This window comes from Saccostrea echinata, unplaced genomic scaffold (genome assembly GCF_033153115.1).
Source record: "Saccostrea echinata isolate AGI-Se365-2 ecotype Australia unplaced genomic scaffold, CSIRO_AGI_Sech_v1 ptg000009l, whole genome shotgun sequence".
Lineage (NCBI taxonomy): Eukaryota > Metazoa > Mollusca > Bivalvia > Ostreida > Ostreidae > Saccostrea > Saccostrea echinata.
In genome coordinates, this window is record NW_026889758.1 from 32974294 (window position 1) to 32989534 (window position 15241).

The following is a 15241-nucleotide window of genomic DNA, read 5'->3' on the forward strand; positions in this document are numbered from 1 at the left end:
GTATATTTGGAAAGGTCTTGTCACAGGTAATGCTCTGTAGCATATTAACATTTAATTTTCCAGCTGCATATAGAATTTAAAGAATGGCGATACTGTGATCATGATATATCAAAGCTCGAGACCTTTCTCCAATGGGATACCTTATGTAATGGGATTTACTACTTTAAAAGTTACTATATTCTGGGGAGGGCTTGTGTCTTAATTTGAACAAGCTTAGTGACGAAAAACAATACAGTATATTGTATGAATTTAATAGCCTATATTATAAGAGGGAACACAAAAATACGTCTGAAGTACTCTGAACCCCCATGAGCAAAAGTTAGGGGGCACAAGTCATCCCTCCCTCCTATGACTACGCCTACACAAGATCAGGTAACACAATAAAATTTTATTAGGAAAGGTCAGTTGGACCAAAATAATATTTATCGGATAAGAGTTATCTTTCTTTTTGCTGTTTTCAATTTTATCAGACCGTGTTTGTTTAGATTTCCCGCCATCTGTCAATAGATCCATTCGGCAAACCTCGGCTGATTCCCTCACCTTCATCAAACATCGTTGGATGAGGTACGAATCGGCCGAGGTGTGCCGAGTGTCAATAGATCATGTGACTTGTTTGTCCAAAATGGTAGACAATGATGAGTTTCATGGACGCTGTAACAGATGAAAATGGAGGAGTGTCGCTCGTCAGAGCCAAGGAAAGGATTTTCGAAATTAAAAAATAAATTTCGTGAGTTGTACACAACCCATTTTTATTTAGTTTAAAGTTGACAGTCTTTATAGCAATATATTGAACCTGCTTATGGATGTCGATTTTAACGTAATCTGGTAGTGTGTATTATTCTATCCCAATATTATTTATAGTTTTCGGGATACTAGTAAATGTTAATCAGGAGTGGCAGCCCGATCCAGATTTGCATTATGGTTATAGTTATTTTAAAATATATTGTTATGTAAAGAAATGAGCTGGACATTCGTTACTCGATTAATAAAAGGAATAACATCAGAGTGGGAGCTGCAAACCGCATTTATAAAATGATTTATCTAACAAGCTTGTGACAACAATTTCTCTTTTTAATTTTTTTTAAGGTAGGGAGGGATTAATTTAAATGCAGCATCCTGACTGTTACATTTTACCAATTAATGCCATGACCGATATGTAGAACATACAAATTGCCTATTTTCACACAATCCGTCCACATTCTAATCTTCATGAAAAAATAAAGTCATTATTTGGGAGGGAAGTCAGCATTTTTAAACTAACAAAGCATCAAAGAATCATTTTACAAAATATCAGATTTTAACCAGGCAAGATGACAATTAAGCAATAGAAATATAGGTAGTGTGTTTGTCTTCGTAATTTGCATTATTGCCTTCAAGTGGAAATGACCCCATAAAAAAATTGTTATATAAAGACAATAAGTAATTAAAATAGATTTAATTTATGTTATTTTTTTTTCTTTAATTTATGTTACGAATGTTTTGCTTCATTAAGTAACAAAGGAATAGAGATTTATGTGTGAGATATTGCTACAAATAAACAGGGCTCGACATTAACGCTTGTCCGCTTGCCCGGTACCAGTGAAAAAAAATTACGGACAAGTGAATATTGCAAGTGCATTTTAATGTAAAGGAGTCTCTATATAATAATAAGAACGACTGTGTAAGATAACCGGTAGTTTCAAGACGGAAGCTGTACATAAAATCCGGACTTCGATCCCGATAGGAATTGCTACTAATTGAGTTCACATTGATTCGGGATTGAAGTTCACTAATTGCACACTACTGAAAAGGCATGGAACTTACGAACTTTTAAAAGGAAGTTTGGTTCACTTGTGGACATTTATGTTGTCAGGACAGAAAGCCTAGATAAAATTTGGTTTTATGTGTTTGTTGTAAATATCAATGACATCACGAATCAATCAAGCACATGTCATGTGTAATGGACTTTATTTTAGTTTTCAAGTTGACATTATTAGATCTTTATTGAAAAATTTTCGGACAAGTGAAGTTGAAGTTCGGACAAGTAAATGTCTTGGTCACTTGTCCGAATGGACAAGTAAGAAAAAAAGTTAATGTCGAGCCCTGATAAATCAAAGTACTGGTACATGTTGTAAAATCAGTTGAATTCACACCAAAAAAATCCTGGACAATTCAATAAAAAAATATTTGAAAGTTGTTAAAGGTAACACATATAATTTAAGTTTTCTGGTGGTGCTTCCTACATCAGATCTACATCAGAAGTTGGTGATGTTAAGATGCTTTCTTGAAAAAACCAATGTTTTCTGCATGGTTCGGTATTGTCCCAACGTGATATTTGCAAGAAAGGAACCATATATGAATTATACTGATAATGTAAATTACATAACGTAAATATCTTTTTATCAGATTAATCGCGGTAAAATGTGTATTTGCACAGATCAATGCTCGTTTTGATATTTTATGTATTTGGTAGGTCTGGAAGAATAAATTAATTAATATGCAAATCAATATTTTTTAATATATATTAAATATATATTAAAATATTTTTATTTACAAATTTAAGCTGGGGAGTGCCTATGGGTTCAAGGTTATTGACATATTTTTTTTTAAAGAGTTGACATTTGTACTCCATAAGAGTACAAAAATAAATACATTTTTAGAAAAATCCAATTTCTTTAGATACCAATGCATAAATTCTTTGAAAATCCCTTATGCCCTTGTGTATTTTGCAAACAAACTAAGAGCATGGTTATGATGAACAATGGTACCTCTTCCAAAATTGCTGGAGGGTTAGGCTGGGTTCAGGTGTTAGGGCAGGGATCTATTGATTATATAGTAGGGATGGCAAAGAATATTCAAACATTCGAATATTCATTCGATGAGTTGATATTTGAATATGAATTTAAAATTAGAATATTCGTTGTTTTTCAGGTTTCATAAAAAAAAGTACTGTGATTAATAAATTCTGGTAAGAACAGTGCTGGAATTATCCCTGTTTAATTTACTATCAATTTCAATCACCTGATTTCTTTCACTACTTTCTTATTTTATAGATCTACTAAATTACATGTACACAAATATTTTGTTTTGAGTAAGGTGTTAATGAATTGTACAATAATGCTTAATGTATAATACAAAACATACTTTCATAGTTTTCATAAGTTAAATACGATCAGATCTAGAATAGAGGACAACAAAATGAAAACCTTCTTCGAATGTCTAAAAAGTGAAGAGTATACATACTTATCTAAACAAATTTAATTGATCATTAAATGAATATCCGATATAGAATTAGTCTGCAATTAATATTGTAAAGGGCTCAATTTCAGAATGAATGTGTAAATTACTTGATTATCTCGGGTTGTACAAAATCCTGCGTTTTATGTTCATTATCGGTAAATTAGTTAATTACCTGGGAAAATTGTCTATGGAAATATTTGATTATATTTTAAAAACATTGTATCAAAGATTATAATCATATCTCTTATTAGGCAGTAATTGTAATTTATTACACGTGTTGAAATCTGAACAGTATATCATTACGACTATCTTGCCTTTGGTAAGACGACTGGTTCCTCAGTTGGAACTACTATATATACACGTTTCATTTGTTAAAATTATACCTTTCTACATTTAAATCAATTATTTATTTCAAATATTGACAAATATCAAATGGAATTTTATTGTACACCTACAAAAGTCTGCGTACAATTTTACTTCCAATATAAGTATACCTATGCTAAACCTTTCATGAAAGTAGGATGATGCATATTTAAAATAAAACAGATTTTATTTATTTTATCGAATATTCGAATGTATTCGAATACTTTCAATGAATATTCGAATATGAATTATTGACAAAATTGACATCCCTATTATATAGTGAAAATTCATTATTCCTTTGAAAATGTTCTTCTCTGCCCCTGTCTCTTTAGCATACTTACTAGGTGCATGGTTATGATAAACTAGGGTGTCTCTTCCAAAATTGTGAAACTTGGCCCCTGGGTCAGGGGTTCTGGTATAAGGGCAGGGCTTTATTGATCATATAGTAAAAATTTATGAATTTTTCAGACATTTTCTTTTCTACCCCTGTGTATTAAGCAGACAAAGTAAGTGTATGGTTATGATGAGCAAGGGTAACTCTTCCAAAATTGTGAAATTTCTGGCCCCTTCATAAGGAATTCTGGTGTTAGGACAGGGCTCTATTGATTGTTCTTGTGAGAAAAGAGTATATTTCTTTGAAAATCTTTTTTGCTTTTGGCATCTAGGAGGCAATCAGAGTACAAAGATGTAATGAGCAAGGGTGTTTTTACTGAATTTGTGAAATTCTGGACTACTGGGTCAAATGTTCTGGTGCTAAGCAGGGCTCTGTTGATCTTGTAAGAAAATTTCTATTCTACGGAGATATTTCTCGTTGTTATTTACAATCTGTCGGTATTTTCATGGGTACCAATTGCGCCCAGTTATTAGCAGACCTATTTTTGTATTCATATGAATAAGAATTTATACAAAAATTTATACATGAGAAGAAGAAGACACTTGCTATGGCCTTCAACTCGACATGTAGATATATGACGAGGTTTATCAATTAACAATACAGTACAATTCGTTTTTTATCATACCGGTTTTATATCATACTTCTTTTTTTATCATAGATATCTGAAACACAAAACCATTTCTTAATAATTCATTATAAATTTCTTCTGTTATTATCATAGGTAAAAGTATACACTTCGCTTACTATCATAGAAAATTTCCGTCCGTAATATTTTTTTCACACCTTTTCACTCTTGGGACAATCACCAAAACAAAAGATAACACCTATCTACACCTGTGGTTCATGCACTGTCGCTTGTCTATACACAATGGCTTGATTTTCACTTTGAAATTTGCCGATAGTGAAAGACTGGGGAGATTAGTCACACTTCAGTGCACTTACCTGAGCGATTGACAGGGAGTCTGTTTATTTCATGAAGTACATGACAGGATAACACGAACTCTTTTTTTCATAACTTATTTTCTTCTTATGTTAATCATGAATTGTACGTTCGTAATAAATACGTTTTACCAAATGTGTTGAAACTAAATTTAGTGTCAATATTAACCCAAGCTTTCTTACGCTTGGTGTCTGGATCAATGTTCATAGTTAATTACATTTACAAAACTACCCGATTAATTAAGAAATAATTAAGTGAAAGTAACTCTTTCACCAGTCTGTCCAAGCGGCTTTGAATGCATATGCTCATCAGTGTATCAATTAATTTTAATTATACGGCAACATTAAGTGTAAATAGGTAATTTTTTTATGTCTACTTTGGATGAATAAAAGAAACAATTTGAATGCATGCTTTGTTGCTGTGTTAATTTATTTAATATGTGACCATATAAAAAAAAAAAAAAGAAAAAAAAAGAAACGAAACATTGGTAATTTGAATTGACCATAAATTGAAAACGAAAGTAGATCAAAATAAACAAGATGGATGCCAAGGGATCTAGACGATTGAGTTTGAAGAGTATTAAGCTTTATTTAAGTGAATTTATTTATAATAAAAAGTTGAAACAGTAAGTAAATGTTGTGAAATGATATGTCAGTTAACTTGTATTTCAAATAAACCTAAAAAATCGAAATTATATGTAACGCAAGATGTATAATACATCCAATAATTTACACAAACGTCGTATCGTCAACCGTCCGACATGAATTTCAGCCGACTATGGTTATTATAAAAGTCGCTTATTATAAAGTTTTGGCCTGACAAATAAACTATGATAATAAACGAATTGTACTGTAGTTACTTTCATTCAAATGTCAACTCGATATATCCCAGTGAACTTGAAATAAAAGATACCACAGAGTCTGATACATATGTTTCATATTTTGATATTTCACTACAAAAAGACATTAATGGTAGCCTAACAGCAAAACTTTATGATGAACATGATGACTTCAACTTTTCTATCATCAGCTTCCCTTACTTATGTAGCAACATACCCTTATCACCTGCATTTGGGATTTATGTCTCCCAGTTAATTCAATACACAAGAGCATGCTCACGTATGAACAATTTATAAAACGAGGCAAGCTACTGACAAACAAGTTGATGAAACAAGGATATTAACAGTCTAGTTTATAGTCATCATTTTGCAAGTTTTATGATCAATACAATGATCTCGTCAGCAAATACAATCTACCATTAAGTCGAATGCTGACTGACATTTTTTATACTAATTGTTAGGCCATTATTTAAACACTGAATTTCGACAGATTTTTCTGTTTACCTGATCGTGATAATGAGCACATGGCGGATCTGACTGGTCCACAGGGGATGCTTACTCCTCCTTGGCACTTGATCCCAACTCTGATATTTTTTAGAGGTATGTGTTTGCTCTGCTCCCGATTCATATTCTTTCAACGGACTTTTGAACCTGATTACTGTTCGTTATCTCCATACTTTACCTATGATAATTACTCACTTTAAATAAATTAATGTAATTGATAGGTCAATCGAATAAAACAATTATACAAGAATTTTTATTGTATATTACAAAAAGTACTTTCATAGTTTTCAGTGATCAGATAGACTTGTAAATAGTAGATATTTAAAGAAAATGAGACAAAAATACCTTATCTGTGTATATTAAATGTTCTGCAAAGATCAAGAGAGGCTAATGTGATGTGAAATGTGATTGGTTTACTATATGAGCTCAATCACTATTGTTCTTAGTCTACATGTTGTAAGTGACAAATGGGAGTGTATTAGCACTGGCAAGTATTATGATTTGCTAATATTTACATTTGCAAATGTTTTCCCTTATATAACACTGTTTGAACAAGGCATTTTTACACCTGTGTAAAACACGCTGGCCATGTGACCATAAATTGATTGTTTAGTCATAAGCGATCTATGTAATTTCATAGTGACGTCATAAGTGATCGACGTGTTCAACACATTCAAGTTATACCATTGAGTTTTGAAAAAAGAAATAATTCATTTATGGGTTTAAAACTTTAGTACCTTACTATTTGTAATAAATCAGTCAGAAATGTAAATATAAGTAATAAATTTGTTATATTTTATACTTCTATGGACCCATTGTAGTGTTATACTTGTGACTGTTAAGGCTGTAGTTTTTTTTTTTTACAATTTCAATGTAACTTGGCATGCATATAGACTACACTGAGATACATAATTGTCTTTATCAGTTTTTTTTTATTTTGATGAATGATGTTGCCATGGTTATTAAAATCAAAATTTCTGTAAAATCTTTTTAAAGGTTATTCTTCCTACAGTTTTAATCTGATTGCAATAAATCTTGCCACAAAAAGAGACTAAACCAAGGATCATTACTCTCTTTATTGCTGTTGCAAAGTTTCAAGTCCAAGTGCTACTTTTCCTTTCTTATAAGTACAAACTAGTAGAACTACAGTCTTGTCAGAGACTCCTGGTTAATATTTATAGGTACCAATAAATACTCTCTTTGCCTTCCTGTGAAATGATTGCAATTCTATGATTGATTTTATTTCTTATTGTCAAGTCAAGGATAAAATTTCTTCCCATTTTTTCAAAATTTTAATTGTCATGAATTATTTAGAAGATGAATTGTTATCTGTCCAGGGCATTTAGTTAGGGATAAGTATTGGAAATGTAAGCTATAATCTTTACAGTTTGTCCTCCTTAATATTGAAATGATGGCATTATATAAAACTTCAAGACCATTCTATTGATAAAAACTATTTTACTGTCTGTTTTACTTGGTGTGAATGATTTTATCTCATTTAGAAGTGTAAAAGAGTACACTTACAAAGACTAGAAAAGCTGCAGTATTCACTCCATTACTTTTATACCAACATGAAAAACAACAACATGCTATGCATGACAGCCAGCTGAGCGTGCGCTGGACGCTGTATTTTATTGACAGTCTCCACAAAACAATAAATCAATATATACATACAGTACATTGTACGACGAAATAAAACCATCAAATTTGCAAAAACTGCTGCATATATTATAATTATACAATTTGAAAATTTTGAAAAGCATCAGGGCCGGCCAGGAAAAACTAGAGATAAAATAATTTTAAAAACTCTAGAAACCTGTGTCCATTGCCAAGTGCCGCTGGATGCAAAAATAGTTGCGACGGACCTCACAACCTACATGTATACCTGATAAAAAAATTTTCTTATATCTACAAATTATGAAAACTTTGATGTTGCTTGCTTAAATCGGCGGCTAGAAGTGACCAACCTTTAAAACCAGTTCTCTATTACACATCAAAATCAATTTCTATTGGTCACTCTCTGACCAATCCACACTACATGTGTATAAACATCTTGTCATTAATACAACATTTTCCCGCTATACTATCGAAACGCGGGAAAATATCATTATTTGACAAATAATTAGAGGATTCATAAAGGCTTAAGTATTTGTATTATGAGAAATGTGTGGCAGATGAAAAAAGGAAGCCATTTTAAAAACATTAAATATATTGCATTAAAATATTCTGCCTTGCATTTATAGGCCATCTTTAAAAAAATGTTTATTTGCCCTCTCCGGATTAAATATATTGCATTAAAATATTCTGCCTTGCATTTATAGGCCATCTTTAAAAAAATGTTTATTTGACTAAAAACAGCCAGACTCAAAACTTTTTTTAACCTCTGATAAACAATTATTTTTTTTAAATTCACTTCTCACCTATTAGGGCTGGGACGATATATATCGAGATATCGATAATATCGATTCAATGTGAGGATGATAGGCATATCGATATGTATGATGAAATATCGAAATATCGCAAAAAAATTCTGACTTATGTTTTTCTCAGTTTTCTTAACATTTTGGGTTAAATATATAAAATAAATATATATGCTAAATATAAATATGAAATAAATAATAATTAATACCACTTGGGTAAAATGATTTTGTTTTACAACAGATATACAACTTCTTTGAATAAATTATTTTTATTTGTGAAGAAATATGTTTCGTTCTTTTCACAACAAAAAAAAATTTATAACCATGCAATTCAACATGTCGTGATACATATCGTATCGTGGCTCAAATATCGTGATAGTATCGATATAGAAAAAGCTGTATCATCCCAGCCCTATCAGCTATTAAGCACTATTTTATCTTTATATTCGCAAGTGTTTTTGAATAAAAAAAAAACTTCCCTCTACCCACCTACCTAATTTGTTTATCCTGAGTAGGGAGAGGCCAAGCAAACATTTTTTTTAATGATGGCCTTTAGACATGAATTCTTTTGCATTAAACCAAGTAGGTTTAAACATATAATTCCTCTGTGATTATTGATAAAGTGGCAATTCCCTAATAGTTCATTTACAAAGATGACCCCCCCCCTCCCCACAAAACAAAATCTGCCAGTCTTATACCTTTGCCGTTGAGTTTAGTGCTTTGTGAAATCTCTTTTGAATTAAGTGGAGTGGCTGGGTGTAATGCATGCCCAAGTGCAGCATTTCTTTTTAATACTTTGGTAGTGGCTTTGTGTCTATAATTAATCCTTTTCAAGGTACAAGCTGCTAACTACATGAATGGCATTTATCTGCTATAGGAACTGCAAATTAAATTGTATAACATTAACTTCATTTTTAGGAATATGGGAAGTACATGCCTGAAGCATGTAATTATCAGGCCAGTAAGAAGAAGCCTGCTGTGACTATGGTTATCATTTTTGCTGTAACATTTACAATGCGCTATTGAGTTAATTAATCAGATGATAGGCCTAAGGAATCATGTCAAATCTGCATTAGATGGACAAGGCTTCTGTTCTTGTGTACTGGCCAGTATATGAGGACCTATGAATGTGTTTTGATATTATATCACCAAATGTGAAGAATAATTGATGTTTTATATTCAATCTCTCTTATGGATTTAACTGTTAGTTTTGTGTAATTACATTGGAGGTATGTTCAACAGATGTATATGTACCTGTTTAGTCAAGTGACTAACAGTGCACTAGTATGGAGTATTTGAGTAGGTGTGGACTATAATTTACAAAGGTGCTTGTATACAAAGTACTTTTTAATCAGTGGATATGGGAACTAATAACGAATCCAGTAAGTAAATGTGGCTAAGATACTGATGAAGAATATGTTAATTGTTTAATTACCATGGTAAGTTAGTTAGGAGGTACACTGAAGACACAATAGTGACATAGCGTAGCTATAGATTAGAAATCATCAGATTTTTAAAATGCTTATAAATTTGAAAGAAAGTGTTAATGTTAATGTTTTTCCTTTTATTTAATAATTAATATGACTGTTAATGAATTGCTCTTTTTAATGTAAATTTTCTATGTGTTTTAATTTGACTGATGTGTCACTATCATCACATTCTTCCATGATGCAAACATTTCAATTGATATGATAAATTTTAAATAATATTCAACGACCACCTTCTATATTCATCATAATTAGCTTTCCTTGTGGAGAGGTATTTACCAGTGGTTGTTATGAATTTATGTAAGCCACATTTCCAAGCCCTTGTAATATATGAATTTTTATATAGCTGCTGTAAGGGATGCGGACTCCCAATCAATATGTATATCCTTTACAAACCATCAGTTATCCCATTTATCATGACACATGGGACATATATTGATCTGCAAAAAACCACCACAAGTTCATAAGAAGTGATAGAGATCATGTCACACCATACAACACACTGACAAGTACAAAAAAAAAAATTATGCATCATTTTAAAGAGTTCGAAAAAGTTGTATACATGTATTAGAAAGCACTATTATGGATCATTTATTTATCATAGCTCATGTGCCATTTTTTACTAATCTTATTGCTTATGCCATAAGATCTCTCATAAAATATTGCGAATTAATTATAAATTGTATTCTTTTGTTTGTTACCCTTAGGTTCACGGTTATTTGGTAAGAAGTTAATACATGTTCCTACAAGTCGTCTAGTGGCATCCAGTAATATTCTCCGTAACCCCATCCCAACACAGGACTGTGATGTACTGGTCACCTTCCCAGCAGATACAGAAACCAGCACCCTCATGTGGCTACTGGACCGCCTCAGAGCCAGGTCCCCCCATCTCATCATCCATGTCCGTCACCATAGCAACACCAAAGGGTCCATGTTTCATCTGACAGCTTCTTATGAAGGGTGAGGCTTTGTATCACTCATCTTGTGTGTAAATCTCAGCAGCAAGATTCACTCAGTTTACAATTCTTCACTCATCAATAATTTTTTTTTTATACCTATATAGTGATAAGGTGTCCATCCTTCCATCCTATGTCCTTCTGTCTATACATCCATAACACTTTGGGATACCCATCTCTTATCCTTAATTCCGCCTATACCACTGAATAAAATTTAATGAGACTTACACAGAATCTTTATTACAAAGTATTATTGTGCACCTCCTACTCTGTGTTCTGATTAGATTATATATGAGGTTTCCAATAGCAAAAAATGGGACTTTTCCATTATACTCCTATGGGAGCAGGGTGTACCATTTTGAGCTCAGTACTCACAGTACCTGTAGTTTTTAGTTTAGTTTAGGCCCTAGGATAAGACTTAAAGTTTGTCATGTATGGAAAATTCATTATACATTTGAAAATCTTTCTCATTCTCAGACATTTAGCAAGCAAACTGTATGAATGTAGACAATTTTATCAAACTTAAATTGTAAAATTTGGTCCCCAAGACACAAGCTCAAGTATCAGACTAAGTTGATATAATATACAGCTGCAGATCTGTCAGCTCTCTGGGCTAAAAATTCCTTGAAGTTCATCTCAATTTTTTAAGACCAGTGAGGAAAAGATCTGACACTGCATTAGAAATCGCATTAAAAAATGCATTATATTTTTTAAAAAAATGTTTAATCCTGAGCATTTAGGAGACCAGCATCATGCCATTAGATAAAGAACAAAAATGTTCAATTTTTTTCGTGTTATTCCTGAGTTAAAGTTGAGTTTCAGTCCCATGCAGGGCTGAGTTGGTCATTTACCTGAGAACACATGCTACCCATGGGCCTTTTACTCTTTTGAAGAATGATTTTTACCAACAGAATTTTCCAAAGAAAAATATATCTAGTACAAATTGTTTTATACACATTCAATGATTAAAACATTCCATCCAAAAATTAAGTCAGAATTGAATTGTTTTTTTTATTAAGATATTTTCAATTTTCGACATCTCATTCCTTTGTTTTTATAAGTGGTTAATTAGCCATAAATTTTAAGTTTGTAAACAATGTGAATAGTGGGTAGATGTATACACTTAAGTGTCTTCTAGAAATATGTTAAATATCTAGCCTTACAAATCAATGAAGAGATATGCATCTTTGAGATTATACCCAGTGTTATAAATATTTTAGAATAACAGAAACCACTTAAAATTCATAATTATGATAATATAGAAATTTATTTAAAATATAACCAGCTGCAGGGTTAGAGATGTTTTTTTATTCTTAATATGAAGTTTTAAGATGTATCTTTTCAGATGTTATATTGAATATACTTACATTTGCTAAAATATTTTGTAAAGCTTATACTTATTTAAAAAAACAAAACAAAACAAAACAAAACAAAAAAACAGATTTCAAATGGTTGAAATAGACATATTCTTAATCAACACAAAAAGTAAGGATTAACTCCTGGTGGTAAATAGCCACTGGGTGATGAAGAGTTTGTTGTTTTAGTAATTGACCTGTAGAATTCTGTATGATATGATATATGACACAGTACTGTGTGGAATGTTGCGATATACAACTACTGATATTTATAGCATTATAAGAACTGTGGCCAAAGAGCAATTCATTCCATGACATCTGGCAGTGATCATCATGTGCTTCTGATAAAAGGAGAAAAGGGAATTTTCTCCTCCTAGACAAAAATTTTAAGGTGATGCATATTTGAAGTTAAGCAACTGCTAAAGCTGTTTTATGTTGCAATTATGAGGGAAAGTGCAAGACTGAATTTTCTTATTATTGCCTATATGAATATTACAACAAATGATTTCCTCTCATAACTTTTTTTTGTAGCAAAAGATTGTATCTTTGTACAGTTGCTTATAATAAAACAAGTCAGCTAGGCCTCTGTTAACATGGTTAAGAGTAATAGTTGTACGTACTCCAGGATTTAACTCAACAGTCATTTAAAAAAGTGTCAGTCTCTAAACCTACTGGTACTTGGCCAATGAGAATTATTGAAATTCAGAAATTTTAAGCTGGTTGCTTTTCCAGAAAATAAGACTCACATGCATGCAGTCACTATCGAAAGAATCATAGATTCTAAAGCATAATATCTGTGCAAGTTTTGTTCTTTGTAAGATCTATGCCAGCTTTATACTTACTGCAGTGTCCAAAACAAGATCTCTACTGTTAAGGTTCACTGACCCTCTGATAAGGGAGATAACTCTTTTTGGGTTAGATGACAATTATTCCTTTCTTGTATGCCAAAATTGTGTTGATTTAAATTATAGATTAAATTTCTTGTGAAAAATTATTAGCATTAAAGCACAAATTTATATAAGTGAACAGAGGTTTGATGAGCCTAAATAGTAGGAGTTTTATACTAAGAAAAAAAAATGACAAAAATTCTTATACATGTATACACTTTACACAGTTAGGACAAATTTAGTGAATACATTTAACAAATATTACTGTCAGGAAGGTTTTGAATTTATTCCATCTGTTTAGAAAATAATCACTTTTTATTTCAGACTTCTTAAAGGAGCAGAAGAATTGGGAATACAGAAACTCCTGAAAGAGGATCTAGGAGGTGGAATGAGAGAATTTTCATTTGAAGAGCAAGAGTGCTTTAAAAATATTGAGGATGAGAACCTCTTTCTTAATAGTCAGGAGAGACAGAGCATTATATGCCATCTATTGGATAGTCTGAGAGCTATTCAAGGGGAACAACTGGGGAAAGTGAAATTTGTGGAAGGCCAATCTATTGGTAAATTCTAGCTTTGACATCATTTCTTCTGTGTTGAGGAGACACAGATTATCTTATTCTGGATATTTAAGAGAAATTAAGTGAAACTGTGGGGGGTGGATTCAAAGGTAATAGCACAGCTGCTGTAAAATCTTTGATAATCAAATGTTATTAACAAAATTTGACATAATGTACTAATATGCTAATCTATTTTGATTTTTGCCTTTAAATTTCATTGGATTACAGTAAAACACGCTTATAACGAAGTGCCAGGCATTTTTGTTCATTATAAACATAATTTGTTATATCAGTAAAGTTCATAATATAATTTATAGCCATGGGGAATGAAAATCACTTTTCTGTAAGCGTTAATTCATTTAAGCATGTTCAATATAAGCGTGTTTTAATGTATATAAAATGCTTTAAAAAAATTACGATAAACAGAACGTTAGGTTTTGTCTATTGGCGCATGACAAGATTGTTGTCGACGTTGTTATGATGTTAGATTTCGGCACTCAGTTTCAGTTCATCCACATATTTTTTAACCTCTCACCTGCTTCTTTTAAATAATCTTTACAGCTATTTGGTTATAAACCGTCTTGTTTTGACTGTACAATCTTTGCGTGTGTTAAAAGATGAGACCCAACGTTGTGTACCGGCATATTTTAATATTTTATTAAGTATTGCATATATCTTAATGAAATTTGAGGGCAAAAGTCTAAATAGACAGAAGTATTAGTATAGTAAGTTTATTGAAAGCTTTTGATTTGTAAAGATTTATGGCAGTTGTGAAATAACTTTTGGATCAACTCTCATATATTAACTTTCTTTGAGATTTCTGAGTATGATCATTATTTTTAGCTAATGTATTTTTACCTCACCTCAACTAAGTTGGGGGGAGCTTATTTAATACCCTCAGCAGGAGAGGAACCAGTAAGTTGTAAGAACTTTTTTCCAATTCTTTTGATTCATTCAATAAAATATGTTCAAAACAAAAAACAATACCCTCAGCATCGGCATCCAAAGTAAAAGTTCTGGAGCAGGCTTCTATTCAAGAACTTCTATGCCCTATATTAATCAGAGATGCATGGATGAAGCTTCTAGAATGTTTCATTGTACCAGTCAAGGTTTCAGATACTGCAATTTCAGCATAAGAATGACCAAGTTAAAGTTTTGGAGCAGTTTAAAGTTTTGGAGCAGGTTAAAGTTTTTGGAGCAGGTCTCATTTTTCAAGTACTGTAGACGTACTTTTTTCCGCTAATTTCCGCTATGTACACGGTCACAAGTTTTCCGCGAAAATTTGTCACAGAATACTTAAAGTGCATAAAAGATATACAAA

At 31.8% G+C, this 15241-nt stretch overlaps 1 protein-coding gene across 1 annotated transcript in view; it reads left to right on the forward strand.

The window, feature by feature from the left end:
• Nucleotides 1-641: 641 nt before the first annotated feature.
• Nucleotides 642-15241, forward strand: part of LOC133182232 (anoctamin-8-like) — a 33537-nt gene continuing 18937 nt past the window's right edge. Inside the window, exons 1-3 of the mRNA XM_061316987.1 lie at nucleotides 642-727; nucleotides 10873-11125; nucleotides 13688-13923. Coding sequence (XP_061172971.1) covers nucleotides 661-727; nucleotides 10873-11125; nucleotides 13688-13923 — 556 coding nt within the window. The 5' untranslated portion in view covers nucleotides 642-660. The remainder of the gene's footprint in view (nucleotides 728-10872; nucleotides 11126-13687; nucleotides 13924-15241) is intronic.